General features: G+C 32.9%; 1 protein-coding gene across 1 annotated transcript; it reads left to right on the top strand.

The window, feature by feature from the left end:
• Positions 1–257: 257 nt before the first annotated feature.
• Positions 258–13,439, top strand: LOC127725745 (sterile alpha motif domain-containing protein 9-like). Its single transcript, XM_052232959.1, has 3 exons — positions 258–319; positions 1,338–6,181; positions 7,129–13,439. Exons 2-3 carry the CDS (start codon positions 1,568–1,570, stop codon positions 7,213–7,215), a joined length of 4,701 nt encoding a protein of 1,566 aa, XP_052088919.1. The 5' UTR covers positions 258–319; positions 1,338–1,567; the 3' UTR covers positions 7,216–13,439.
• Positions 13,440–16,278: the final 2,839 nt, after the last annotated feature.

Genomic DNA, 16,278 nt, shown 5'->3' with positions numbered 1-16,278 from the left:
TAAAGAAAGCACCTCCTACAGAAATAGCAATTTGGAAATAACAAATCCAAAATGAAAATTACAATGTTTAAAGAGGTACACAATACTGTCATACTATAAACACTGTCCAAAACAGTAAATTAGTATAAGTAGGATCAAATTTGTATATAAATACAATTGATAAAAATAAATACTCAAAATCAATCTGTATTACAAAAGTATAAGTGCCATATGTCATGTCCAATTGTTATTTTCATTTAACCTGTTTCAAGATGGGCTTTCAAGCATTTAAGAACAGTATATCCTGCCACAGAAGAAGAAGGCCTTGAACCTATTACAGGTATTAATTGAATGATTCATAGACCAAAACCCTTTTTGGTACAGTAAGAAAGTGGGAATTAATGACAATGATAGAATATAGTCCATCAATACATATAAAAAGTGATTCAGATAAGGGTTAGGACTGAGATTTCATGGTTTTGTTAGAATTTTTTGAAAATATGAGTGCAAACAGGACACACATTTTCGTTTGAGATCTCAACTCTTATTCATTTCAGACTACCTGTCCTAAAATGCAATGTGAGCTATTGCCATCACTTGGCATCTGTGGTAGTTGCTGTCCATCAATTGAAAACTTGTTTAAATTTTTTTTCTCAGAAACCACTGGGCAAAACAGTAGGGACAATAAGGCCCAAAAATTTGTACGAACGAAAATGTTAAAAATTTGTATTAACATTACTAAGGTAAAATGTGTTTTTGAAATAAAAACAATTTTAACAATGATGAAATTTGTATATATTATAAAATTTTCCTGGTTTTACACAAATTTTTAAGTATATTCAGGATTCAAAAAGAATGTGCACACACAAGAAACAACTTTATATAAGTTGAGATAATGCATTAATTTCCTTACATTATGAACATTTTGATTAGTTTTTAAAAACTTTTTGATTGGTCTTGTCAAAATTGCAATAATTAGTGCTCGCAATAATTTCTGAACTTACAGCATATATAATTAAAGAATGCTTTCACACATCGTTGTCAATATAATGGAATTTTGGGCGACTGTCATACAAGTGAGAGGTTTAGCTAGCTATAAAACCAGGTTTAATCCACCATTTTCTACATAAGAAAATGCCTGCACCAAGTCAGGAATATGACAGTTGTTATCCATTCGTTTGATGTGTTTGAGCTTTTGAATTTGCCATTTAATTCGGGACTTTCCGATTAGAATTTTCCTCCGAGTTTTTGTTATTTTACTTTTCACTTTTGTTTTGTTTTGTCTAAAAAATGTCAGCTTTTCATTTTATGATTTGCAGCTCGTATCTATAGCAAATTTGTTTGATGTTTTTTCTCAGATCAGTGCAACTTGTTGCCTACTTCTGTTCCACCTAACGAACAGAAACCTGCTGCTCCACCACAAAAGAATGTAACAAACAAGAAAAGCCTAAATGATCTTTCTGAAACAGAATTGGTGGATTTGTTGAAACCTCGACTTTTAAAATATGGAATTCCAGAGCAAGTTATAAATAATATTGTTGATGAGGAAATTACAGGAAGCGTTTTCTGTCGGCTTAAATTAGAATACATGGAATCGATGTTTCCTGATCTTAAAAAAGGGAAAAGAGTATCTCTTTTATATATACGGGATGACATTTGTAATGAAGAAGAGGCACAGGTCTCAAATACTACTGAAACCTTGCAGCTTGAATGCAATTTTAGTACTGAACAAGAGACACCAGAAATAGAACATGTGGAAGCAAATGGTCAATTTAGAGAAACATTTAGAAAGTTTGACAAGGAAGTAGTGCATACATATCGTTACCAAAAGGGAGCAATTCTCACATCTTTTAACAATAGACCAAGCAACCTGGTAGACCCAGTGCATAGATTTATGAAAGGGACTGAATTAACTTATGAGCAGATATCAGATGATATAGCAGAATTTGTTGCTGCTTGTCTGAATGAGAGAACCAATGGCACAGTTCATGTAGGTGTAGACCCAAAATTGTGTGATTTTCAAATTGAGGGTGAACTAAATGGGATCAGTGTGGATGCAAATAAATTTTTAAGGATCTTATATAAAAAGATGGAAGAGAGATATTATGATGAACAGCTTCCAATTGTTCTGAAGTGTATGCGGCCGCCTCAGTTTATTGACCTTTTATCTAAAGAAAAGAATCCACACAGATTAAGAGTAATTGAGGTAGATGTTGTTCCAAAGTCAACTCTTGTTGGAGAGGAATCTTTTTTTATTAAATCGAAAGATAATGGGAAACCTGTGTTGTATCTGTTTGCAGAGAATGGAATTACTCCTCAAAATGTGTCAGATGACAGATGTATCACTTATATGTCAAAATACAAAAAACTGATCTCAGATACAAGGGAGAACCAGGAAAAAAGTCCAATGATTTCAACAATAAAGCCAAATCTAAGGCAGAGGATTCTAGATTTGCTAGCAGCTGGAGAAGAGTCGTTGCCATCAGCTGTCTATCCTCTCTTATTTTTAAGTCCTCTTGACAGCAGTTCAGGGAATGGCTTGAATAAATTTGAATTTCTTATTGATCTTGATCCAAATGCTGTTTTTGATTTTGATTATTCATCAGAAGACAAAGGATTATACAACTTCTTTGACAACGAGAAAGAACAGGTTTTGAAAGCTCTTACAACAGACAACTTTGATCCAAATAGTGAAGAGAATAAATTCAAAAAAGAAACTCACAGTAATTTGCTTGAAGACATAACACTATCAGTTTTAAAACCTTGGGTCTTTTGTAATGGATATGAAGCTATGAGTAAAATGCCAATGAATATAATGGACTGGAAGCAAAATAGGAGCAAAGGTTTTAAAGAAGCTATTCGCTTTTACAACAATGAAATACCTGAAGGTAGAGCCCTTGTTCTGATATTTCTTTTATCAAAGGATTATGGTATTTTGTTGGAGGCAGCTGAGGAAGTTATTTTAAGTTTTCAAGATCAATGGGTTGTCTTTGCAGAGAGTGAGGAAATTGCTAATCATTTTCATGATGTTCTTGTTAATCAAAGACATGCCATTGGGAAAGAACAGTTGAAGGCTAGAATTGTCATAGGAATGCCATGGGAACATGTCAACCAAACCATCAAAGAACTAACAGGATCAAAAAGATCTTTGAGATGTGAAATACCAACATCTACAGGTGCATTTTGCCACTTAAGGGACAAGAAAAAAAATGAATTAATAGACCTTGAAATTTTAAGCAGATGCGAGTGTGATGATCCTGAACTGATCAGAGATAGATTCAAACTAGCACAGATACGAAGAGAAGAAGCAGAAAAGTTTTATAGAGGAGAAAATGTCAGTTGGTGGAATTTTGTATTTCCAGACCATGTTTTGAAAAGGGATGTACATGGACCATTAAAAGAAAAATTAGAAGAAGCCCTGAAAGGAAATCGTGCTGATGAGGACAATAAAATAGGATTAGTAAATATTTACCATCAACCTGGAGCAGGAGCAACAACGACAGCCAAGCATATACTTTGGGATTTAAAGTCTTCATACCGTTGTTGTATTGTGAAGCAAATAACAGATCAAACAGTTGAGCAAATTACAGTTTTGAGAAACTATGAAGAGACAGATGACCCTAAACCCCCACTGGTATTGATTGAAAATGCTGATGAAGAGAAAGTGGGAGAATTGTATGCACTGTTGCAACATAGGGCAAGGATAATGGCAAGACGTAGCAGTGACATGAAAGTGTTTTGTGTTTTGCTTCTTTGTACAAGGAGAACAACAATTCATTCTGTTGATGATACTAGTGTTGCTCTGAAACATGAACTATCCCCTAAAGAATTGGCTTGGTTCAGAAACAGAAATAAAGACCTGGAGAAACAGTTTGAGGCTAAACAGGGCACTGACCCTAGATTCTTGGTTTCATTCAATATCTTGAAGGAAAACTTCAACAAAGATTACATACGACGAACAGCTTCTGATTTAGTTGAAGGAGTCACAAATGAAAATGAAAGAAAAATGTTAAAATATCTGTCCATGCTAAATACATTTGACCTTGACTTTCAATCTGTACCAATCAGTGCTTTTGATCCTATTATGACAACAAGACAAAGAGGGGTCACTTTCACCTTTGGTCTTGCAGGGGGACGAGGAAAACGCCTCAATAAATCCTGGGAGCAAACATTAAGTCAACCATTACAGGTATTGCTGAACAGTAACACAAGAGCTGGTTTTGGAGGTCAGTTGGTTGGACTATCAATTGTTAATCCTTTATTTGCTGTAGAAATATTTTCATGCTTCAACCAGTCACCGGAGACCACCAGTGAAATAATGAAAGAGTTCCTTGAATGTCCAATTTTTAAATCAACAAACATGTCAAGTAATGAGGTTAAAAAGATTGTGAGAACTATTATGAAGAAAAGAGAGGAAAAAGAAGATACAGCTGGTAAAGTTAAGTTCTCTCCTTTGATTATGAACCTGCTAGATAAAGAAAATGAAGAAATTGCAGCAAGCATACTTATCAAAGGATTTGAAATGACAGAAGATCCAATGATATGCCAACAGATTGCAAGGTTGTATATACACTGTAAAAATTGGAAAATGGCAGCTAAGTATGCAAAGATTGCAACTGACATGAAGCCTCAAAATTCATTCTTGTGGGACACATATGGCCAAGTGTATAAGAATCAGCTATATGATAAATATATTTGTTTTCTGCAGGAATGCAAAAAAGCTTTTGATGATGACATAGAGGAGGTTATAGAAATTACACAGAATGGACTCCAGAAATTCCGAAAAGAACAGGAAGTTTCAGAAAATGAGCACTTTGTCAAAGGGAATGATGCAGGTTACTTTGGAGAAATCCGAATGATTGTCTTATTTTTAGATGTATTGCGTTTTTGTCCATTGGGTAGCTCAAAAGGTCGTTTGCATGCATACCTTACAGATAAAGATTTCGTTCCGAAGGATTTGTTGAATTTAAAAGAGGAGTCTGTCCAGTTTATGAAAAGCCTTGAAAGTAGATCTGAATTGACACTTAAATCAATAGAAGACAAAACAACACAACTAAAGGATGATATGTTTTATTCTATTTTCGGGCATGGAAATCCACGCAGGAAGGAGATAACAACTCTTAAAGAAAATTTGGATAGCTACTTTGGAGAAGATAGCGATGTTATTCCTGAAAATCTGACTGAAGTAGAAAAAGCAGATTTCAGAAGACGTAGAGTGAGAAGATTAGGTGGCAGAACATTGTCAGACTTTATTCACATTGATAATAAGTCAAATTTAGAGGTGATACTTCTGATGCTAATAGACAATGTAAAATCAGATTTTTGGGTGCCATTTGATATTGTTAGTTTGTTTAATGTTGTCATTACAATGAAAATTGTTCACATTGATCAAACAGCCATATCATATGCAGAAATGGTTCATTATTCAAGGAGATGCTATGATAGAGTTGTTTCATCATCAGACCGACGAAACTATCTTGAAACATATATGCATTTTGTTCTTTTGAATTGGCCAACCAAATCTCGATTACAAACTAATCACAACCTCTGTACAACAGAGCAACTCCATGAGGTTTCTCGAAAGTGGAAGGCTGCCTTTCTTGCAAATCATCCAAGACAGAAAGAAAGTAGACCTGTGAGGAAGCGTGAAACAACCAATTTCTTCCTAGGAGTAGGTGAAGGACTGAATGCCATAGTGCACTATGAAGAATTGCTTGATCCATGGGGTAAAAAATTTGTGCGAGGTGACAAAATATGGGAATCTGCAGACTTTGTCAAAAGACTTCTACGGTTACCAGGTACACTTATCAATGATGGTAAAGAAATTACATGCAATGTTGATACTAGAACAGGAGGACAAGTTGCTTTTAACATCCCTACTTCATTTCCCATTGGAGTCCGATCACTTTGGCAAAAGAGAGTTTACTTTGTTGTAGGTTTTAGTTGGGCAGGTTTGAAAGCTTATGATGTTAGACAGGAGGTTCCGAAGGTACCTGAAATGCCTCGAGTATTTATTGCAAATTTTCAGTCAGCATCCACATCTTCTACATCCAGACAAATGAGTATGTCAAGACAACCTAGCAAGAAACCAATGGATAGTTTAGAAACACATGAGTCACTTATGGCTAGACTAGATCATATAAAGAAGAGTATTGAGAAAATCCAAAAGGAAAAGAAAGGAGCAGGAGTTGGCAGAGAAAAGGTATGTATTCTTCAGATTTATAATATTCAGTGGCAGTTATATCTTAAAAATAGTGTAAAGTAATTGGTAATATTTGGGGGGGGGGGGGGGGGCCTATCACAAAATACAAAATATTTTCACCTGTTTGACCACAATTATTCCTGCATAAATGTCAACAAGGGCAAAGCCCATACCATAAAATGAGCTATAAAAGTCAAGACATGACAAAATGTATTACAATTCAATGAGAAACCCAATGGACAATGGCCTTATTTATGATAAATAAATAAATGAAAAACATATATGCAAACAGTAAGCAACAATAACCACTGAATTGCTGGCTCCTTACAGGCATATGTGAGCACTCAACCCTCCCTTTCCATTTAACAGTGGTGTAACAGCTTAACATAAGAACAAACTGTAAAAATTGTTTGAGAAATACAAAGTTTAATCCTTTTGTCAAAAGGTATTTTTCTGTATAAGTCAACTTATCCAAAAATGTACACAACTAAAAAAATGTTTTGCTTCTAAACATCTTTATATTTCATGCAAACAATATGCAGCTGTAATTAGCATGAATCTTTGAATTTCATTTATACTGATAACTAACTCTTGGAATAGTCATGATGACTAAGTATGAGAGCCATTTCTTAAACATTAACTTTGTGGCTGAACACTTTTCAAATCTTTTAGAGTTTGATTATTTTTATTTCCCTTTCACAGTAGTTTCACATTTATTATCAATGCTGATTTCTTGCTCCTAGCCAGTAAATATGTTTTTTTTTCTTCAAAAATCATTTTATTTGGATGTTCTATAAAACAATAAACCTAGTTCATGTATTTGTGACACACAGAAATTTAATGATTATCTGCATGCACAAAAAGTGGGCTGCTTAAGATTACCTATGGTTAGAGAATACTTCAATCAAAATAATGTAACTTTTATGCTTTTCAACTTCTTTTTCCAGCGCCAGTATTTAGAACGGAAACAAGCACAACTTGAAGAACAATCCCATAAACTCATGATGGCCAGGAAGGAATTTTATGGCACATAAGTATTTTAGATTACATTGAAATTTGTCTAGAACTGGCACTCCACTTGCATTCATACAGGACAGAAAATATGACAGAGTGCAATAATGGATTTTACATTTGTATGACTGCAAAAGTTTGGTCATTTTTTATGTAATTTATACTGGTAATTGTTATATTTGGTTCCATTTGTACATATTTCATTTTAGTTCTTACATATTGTTCCAGTTAATGAATTTTAATGCAATGTTTCTTACAGGCATATACTTCAATTGCTTTTTACCGTACCATCTGTTAGCAGAAGATAAATCAAATATACTTTATATTGGACTTAATTTTTACTTGGATTTAGGGTCACATATAATGATAAATTATCAAATTCATTGCTCAACCACTTCCTATTTACCCAATACTTGTATATTCTTACGCATACTGGCCATGCATAAAATTTTTGATGCATTTTTCTCAGGAACTAAAAAAAATCTTTCTGAAATTTGGAATCAACCGTTATGAGAACATGCTATATAGTGTTTGATGTGTTTTCACTCATCACTCTTTAACATCAATTGCTCACAGTTTAACTTGTTGATTTTGAGGTCACTTTGTCTAAGGGCAAGGTTATTAAAAAGAGATCAAAAGTTTGACAGGAAAGTATTTTTTTTTAAAGATTAGAACCTTTCATAGGATTGCAAAGGCTGAACCAAACTTATAATACCACACATAATAAGTGAAAGATCCCTATAGAAATGGAGTATTTTTTTTTTACTTACAGAGGGACACTATAATTAAGCGACAAAAGGATCTCTTTTACAATCACATTCATTCTATGCCTTATATTCTTCAAAGTAAGGTAAACTTTGATCCTCGTAATTATCATGTTTTTGGAAAGGACAACTTTGTCATTATACCACAAAGATTTTGCTTGCTGGAAATAAGTTAATGGCATAGTGTATTATGTGCTTGCTGTGATAAATATTATATAATTCTAACATAACTTACCGATTGGGTTAATTAAGAAGGGAATTTATTACATTATAGAGACTGAAAAGGGTGTAAATAATACTATTTTTACAAAGTGTTTCAGTGTTATTACTGTGCAGATGTCTGCGGAACCACTGCCAAGTAGGACCTTAAAAGGAATATATTTCTCTGCATTAAAATTTTGTATGCCAGAGGAATGCAAATAACATACATAGATATAAGAAGATGTGGTATGGGTGCCAATGAGACAACTCTCCATCCAAGTCACAATTTGTAAAAGTAAACCATTATAAAGACTAATTTTCAAGAGGTATGACTGGGAATTGTTTGTTTTTCTTTTTCAAAACTTTTGTTAAACCTGATATCAAGATGTTTTGCTTTAAGTATCATGTGTAATGATTTTGGTAATTATAAATTATAAAATGATGCAATGTAGAAGGTTTATAATGTTTTCTTAACATTACAATCACATGGTGTGACCAATAAATGACGAAAAAGAAGGATCATTGAACAATATTTCTGCATTGTTAGAACCTAGAGTTTGAAATTAACATATTATTATGTTGTTTCATTCATTACTATGCAGTGAATATGACTAATATAAGGTTTTTTAAGGAGTATTAATAGTTTCAAGGGAGATAACTGTTGACAGTCTTTTTTTTGTTCAATGTCCTGTTTTTACTTATTTTGTTTAAGATGTTTCATGATAATGAAATCTTATCTCAGGACTTAGAATTTGAAAATTTGACAAAAAATAGGGAAATACTTTATCAAGAACATTTTAAATAGTTTCCTAAAAAAATAAGGAAACTCTCATATATACATGAATTTACTATCTTATTAATTTTCAATGAAAATCCAACTCATATTGAAAATGCTTGAAAAATGAGAGAACAAGAACCTGTTATAAAGAAAAAGTTCATTAAAGTTTTCGAGTTAACCCTTTTTGTATAAATTCAGTCAGTTTTTTTTGTTTTGCAGAATTATCAAAGCTTTATTGTAAAACTAATTTAATGGGCTATTTTATTGCCAAAAATACCCAAATTTTGTTATAAGGTTGTCTAAAAAATTCAACAAACTTACAAAATTTTTAAAATTTGAGTCTCATTTGAAAATAAGCACAACAAAATATGCTTTATTTTGTGATTTTCAAAGAAATCCCTTTATCATATAACATATCTCAAAATCCCTGAAATGAAGATACAATATAAACTGTATTGACTTTCATTAAGCGCTGTTGAATTTTTTAGTATTGTAAAGTCTTTATTTTAAGCACCTGTGTGGATTTTAAAAATGTATTTTAGCCAATAAACTTTTATTTGATGACAAAAAATCCAAAAGCATTGATTGTATAATATTAAGCTTGTATATTGCATATATTTTTACACAATTATCATCATATTTTTAGCTCATCACTTTTCTCATCACTTGGTGTCCGTCGTCGTCGTTAACTTTTTCATTATGAACTTCATCTAGAGAATCACTGATTGGAATGAAACCAAACATGGCATGAATGTTCCTTATGAGGTGCTGACCAGGTGTTGTTACTTTGTAGCCGATCCATCATCCAAGATGGCCACCAGCGGGGGACTTTGTTTAACATAGGACCCTATGGACAATACATACAAAAGTCTTCTTTTAGAGAACCACTGAATGGAATGAAATAAAACATGGCATGAATGCTCCTTATGAGGTGCTGACCAAGTGTTGTTACTTTGAAGCCGATCCATCATCCAAGATGGCTGCCAGAGGGGGACTTAGTTTAACATAGGACCCTATGGACAATACATACAAATGTTTTCTTTTAGAGAACCACTGAATGGGATGAAACCAAACATGGCATGAATGCTCCTTATGAGGTGCTGACCAAGTGTTGTTACTTTATAGCAAATCCATCAACCAAGATGGCTGCCAACGGGGGACCTAGTTTAACAAAGGACCCTATGGGAAATATATACAAATGTCTTCTTCTAGAAAACTACTTAATGGATTGAAACCAAACATGGTATGAATGTTTCTTTTGAGGTGCTGACCAAGTGTTGTTACTTTGTAGCTGATTAGTCATCCAAGATGGCTGCCAGCAGGGGGAGTAAGTTTAACACAGGACCCTATGGGAAATACATACAAATGTTTTCTTCTAGAGTACCACTGAATAGAATGAAACCAAACATGGCATGAATGTTCCTAAAAGGTGCTGACCAAGTGTTGTTACTTTGTAGCCGAACCATCATCCAAGATGGCCGCCAGCAGGGGACTTAGTTTAACATAAGACCCTACCGGAAATACATACAAATGCTTCTTCTAGAGGAGCACTGAATGGAATGAAACCAAACATGGCATAAATTGTCCTTATGAAGTCATTTTCTACAATTTCAATGAATTTATTGGTAATTTCTGTAAACTTTACAAAAGTCTTCTGCTTTTGATTAAATTACGGGGCCAATATTAAACCAAATTTGGCCTCAATCATTATTAGGGTATCTGTTATGATTTTAATCTAATTTTACATGATTTCCAAAACCAAAGTAGAATCAGGTGAGCGACACAGGCTCTTGAGAGCCTCTAGTTTTCATTAATGCAGTACAATTTTACAAATTACATTACTATAGTATTAAGTTGTTGTTTTTTATTGTCTTAGTTTATAGATTTTAAGGCAGCTTGCAGCTTTATATATTTGTATTTTAAATATCATTATTAATTATTTTCTTCATTTACAAGAAATTTGCTAGTCAGACAATTAGATGATTAAAACCTTTGGCTTAGATTTTTGCCTACTGTATTATAAAATTTGACAGGAAAATAATTTGCAATTACAAGATTAGTAGAACTATGTGATAGCAGAAATAAGTATAATAAAATGAAATCCTAGGCAATAAGCTATTGGTCTTCAAACCAAAGTCCTAAAAGCAAAGTTGATGTGAAAGGGAAGAAAACAGAGGTTGAAAGAGGTTATTTTGACTCTTTTTTTTTCTTTGTAACAGCTTAAGAATTATTGGGATGGTTAAAAGAATCTAGCATTTTGATTTTTGTCAAAGGAACAATCAGTCAGTCTTTATTTGAAATTAAATGTAAGAAATGAAGATTTACCATTGGGACAAAATGGATTTAATTATTATTTTACCATTTTAAGTCTTATGATAATAAAGCTTAACTTAGTAAAATTCACATTAACATAAAAAAAAAAGATTTATAGAGACTGAGTATCATTTTCTTATTTCTTATAATACTTCAGAACTCATATATATCACAAGAGGAAACAGAATTTTTTTTTAATTTGCCTTATCAGAGTTATTGAGATATCTGTAAAAAAGTCACAAAAACAACATTAATACTTAAAATTATTATATAAGTTATTATTTTTTTTTATTATTGTTTCTTAGTATTATAAGGAAGATTGTTTAAGGTGAGACAAATGTAATATCTCAAACAGGTACCGGAAAAACCTGGTAGCAATTTTGTTCTAGTAATTATGTTCCTCAGCAAATTATCGGCAGAAAACTTAAAATTTCAACATAATCAATTTTATCCTGATATGAATCCGGATATTATTTAGCCAATATTTTATAGTTTTCATTTTATAGTTGATTTTCAAATACAAAATGCATTAGCAGAAAAGATTTACAATGTGATGTTGCAATTCTTGGTTAAGACCAAGAAGAATTTGTACAATTGGAGAAAACAAACAAGGTATATTTCTAATGATTATAGATTGTAGATAAATAATCACTTGCATGTAATCATTGATATATCAATAGCTACTGCAGATCACTAAAATAGATAGATGAAAACTGCAAGCACCAAAAATGATCACCAAGGCAAGAGGTACAACTACTATAGTACTAATAACATGACCAATGCTGTAAATTTAATGTTATTGCCCTTTAATGATATGAATTTTTATGCCCCCGCCGTACCGGAGGGGGCATTAAGTTTTACCCTTGTATGTCTACGTACGTCCGTCGGTCCGTGCGTCCCAAAATTGGTTTCCGTTCTCTAACTTTAGTTTGCCTCAACCAAATGTTATGAAACTTATACACAATGCTTATTACCACAAAACACAGATCAAGTTTGAATTTTGGTGGCATCACTTTTATCGTTCTAGAGTTATGCCCCTTTACAAATGGAAAAATTCCTGAAATATTTGTTTCTGTTCTCTAACTTTAGTTGGCCTCAACCAAATGTTATGAAACTTATGCACAATGCTTATTACCACAAAACTCAGATCAAGTACAAATTTGGGTAGTGTCACTTTTACAGTTCTTGAGTTATACCCTTTATAACGAGAAACAAGAAAAGAATGAATTTACAGAAATTGTAAACAGTGGAATTGCTAATCAAGCAAATTGGGAGCTATAAATCATGTCATTTTGTCTTCACAATTATGACTATATCTTTGAAGAGGGCTATTTGTTTTGCGAAAGGTGGGATTGGAAACTTTTTATCTCACCGGGGCCCAAAGGGCCCCATGTGAGCTTATGCCATCACTTGGCGTCCGTCGTCTGTCCTCATAAACTATTTCAAAATCTTCTCCTCTGAAACTACTGGGCCAAATACCTTCAAACTTTAATTAAATGTTCCTTAGGGTATCTAGTTTATAAATTGTATCCGAAGTTTTGATCCATCGACAATCATGGCCGCCACGGCTAAAAATAGAACATAGGGGTCAAATGCAGTTTTTGGCTTATATCTCAAAAACTAAAGCTTTTAGAGCAAATCTGACATGTTAAAATTGTTCAATTGGTCAAGATCTATCAGCTCTGAAATTTTCAGACAAATCGAACAACCCATTGTTGGGTTGCTGCCACCGAATTGGTAGTTTTAACAAAATTTTGCAGTTTTTTGTTATTATTTTGAATATTATTATAGATATATATAAACTGTAAGCAGCAATAATGTTCAGCAAAGTAAGATCTACAAAAAAGTTAATATGACCAAAATTGTCAATTGACCCCTTAAGATGTTATTGCCCTTTAAAGACAATTTTACACAATTTTTTCATCAAGTTTGCTAACATTTAAAAATCTTCTCTGAAATATAGGTGAGCGATTCAGGCTCTTGAGAGCCTCTTGTTTAGTGATGTGATACCAAGGGAAAATAATAATTTATTGAATGTAATTTCACTTAATTACACTTGAAAATATGTATATTTCAAGTTAATATCAAAATTGAATATTTTTCTGGCTGAGTGATTCATGCACTACTGTTTGACGTGTTTGTTAATATATTCAAATAAGAATATTATCAAATAAAATACATTGAATCTGCAGTATTTGTTCCAAGTAATTACTGTCCATTTTAACTCACCAAACCAAAATCATCAGACAACTCCTTAATTATGGAGTTATTGTCCTTTTATGACGATTTTTATGCCCCCTTTGTAAAAAGCTCACTGTATCTTTCAAAAGGTAGAAGACCTGGATGTTTATAGTTGTATGCAGATACCTTACGTTACGAAGTTTCCTTCTGTCATATGTCAATTGTCGACCTCTTTCATGGTTCAGTGATGGCTTTGGAAAAATTTTCTATAGTTTTTTGTCATGTGAAATACTCACTTATTATTAGTAATATGATAAGTATATTTGGTATCTGGCTTCCTTGCAAGGTCTACATATCTGTTAGACAGGGTTCACCGACCTTGACCTAATTTATGAATCAGTGATAAAGGTTAAGTTTAAATGGTCGTCCGTATCCCAGATACCAAGCAATAAGGCAACTATATTTGGTGTGTGGAATGGTTGTAAGGTGTACATGTCAGACTGGCAGATTTCATTTGACCTTGACCTCATTTGCATGGTTCATTGGTCAAGGTTATGTTTACATGGTTTTGTCTGTTTATCAGATATACTATAACCAATAGGTCAATTATATTTGGTGTATGGAATGATTGATGGTGTACATGTCTGTCTTGCAGGGTTCATATGATCTTGACCTCATTTTCATGGTTCATTGGTCAATGTTACGTTTTGTGGTTTAGTCTGTTTTCCAGGTATTATAAACAAAAAGGACCACTATACTTGGAATGCTTGTCAGGTGTAAATATAAAAATTAGGAGATGTGGTATGATTGCCAATGAAACAATTATCCACTAAAATTCAAATAAAGTGAACCTAAGCAATTATAGGCAACCATATGGCCTTCTACAATGAGAAAAACCCATATACCGTATAGTCCGCTATTAAAGGACCCAACATTGAAAAATATGAAACAATTCAATTGAGAAAACTAACAGCCTAATTTATAACAAGACAATTTACTAAATAAATACTAAATACCCTTATCATTGAGTTCAAGGTTGGTTGAAATTGGTCATGTGGTTTCATAGTAGAATTTTTAATTTGACAACAACGACGGCTAAGTGATACCAAGAGCTCAATTAGCCCATAAGGGGCAGGTGAGCTAATATCATTATAAAGGAATACTCTTGCCCCAAAAGATACCCGCTAAGGAAGTACATTTTGACTATCTTTTTGCTTTGCTCAATAAGATAAATTAAACAATGCTATTACTTTCAACTGAATAAGCCTGATAAATGACAAGGTTCACCTTTACCAAAATATGGCCATGAATTAAAAAAAAATCAAAAGAACCACAATTAAGTTTTTAAATGAATCTATTTCAAAAACCTTAATGCAAAGTAAAATAAATCACTTGGAGTATCAGTATATTATAGGCTCAAAAGTCATTTTGAGGATTATGTCAAAACATGAAGATTTTGTGCTTTTTTTTTTACATAAATGCTTCAGAGAAACCTTTGCCTCAACCTACAATAATCCAAACTGTTTTGTAACCAAAATGTGTCAAGGTTTATATTGAATCCCTAGACTCAACAATTTTGGATCAGGAGTTATCCATGCTAAAAATTGTTATAATTTATAAAAAAAAAAAAAAATTGCACACGCTGAAATGTCTCGCCTGCTTTACTTATGATTGAATTTATGTTGAAAGTCTGTAATATGAAAATTTTACTACAAGTATAACATAAACTTAACAGATATCAATGATTCATGTAAATGGAATCACAGTGAGATGAACCATGCCAGACAGATGATGTACACCTTACAATTATTCCATACACCAAATATAGTGGTCCTATCACTTATAGTACCTAAGAAACAGATCAAACCACAAAATCTTAAAATTGACCAATGAACCATGAAAATGAGCTCAAGGTAATATGAACCCTGCCAAACAGCCATGTACACCTTTAAAACAATCATTCCATACACCAAATAGAGTTGACCTATTACTTATAGTAACTGATAAACTGTCATATCCACTAGAATCTATCATTGACCAATTAACCATGAAAATGAGGTCATGGTCAAATGAAACCTGCCAGACAGACATGTACACCTTAGAATTATTCCATACACCAAATATAATTGGCCTATTGTTTATAGTATCTGCAAAATAGACCAAACAACAACAAGAGTGCACACGCTGAAATGTCTCGCCTTCTTTACTAATCATTGATATTATGTTGATAGTCCTAAATATAAGCATACACTTGACATGATCCAAGAAAATGAGGTCAAGGTCATATAAACCAAACAAGAAATACATGTACACCTTACAATCATTCAATACACTAAATATTGTTGACCTATTGTTTATAGTTTCTAAGATACAGACTTAACCAAGAAAACTAAACATTGACCAATGAACCATGAAAATGAGGTCAAGGTCAGATGAACCATGCCAGGCAGACATGTACAGCTTGCAATCCTTCCATACAACAAATATAGTTGACCTATTGCTTATAGTATTAGAAAAACAGACCAAAACACAAAAACTTAACACTGAGCAATGAACCGTGAAAATGAGGTCAAGGTCAAATAAAACCTGCAAGACTGACATGTACATCATAAAATATTTCCATACACCAAATATAGATGACCTATTGCATATAGTATTAGAAAAAAAGACCAAAACTCAAAAACTTAACTTTGACCACTGAACCATGAAAATGAGGTCAAGGTCAGAAGACACATGCCAGCTAGACATGTACATCTTACAATCATTCCATACACCAAATATAGTAGACCTATTGCATACAGTATAAGAAAAACAGACCAAAACACAAAAACTTAACTATAACCACTGAA

Source organism: Mytilus californianus, unplaced genomic scaffold (genome assembly GCF_021869535.1).
Source record: "Mytilus californianus isolate M0D057914Y unplaced genomic scaffold, xbMytCali1.0.p SCAF_15, whole genome shotgun sequence".
NCBI classification, from domain to species: Eukaryota; Metazoa; Mollusca; class Bivalvia; order Mytilida; family Mytilidae; genus Mytilus; species Mytilus californianus.
Note: the sequence above shows the minus strand (reverse complement) of the source record. Positions and strands in the feature narration are given on the sequence as shown.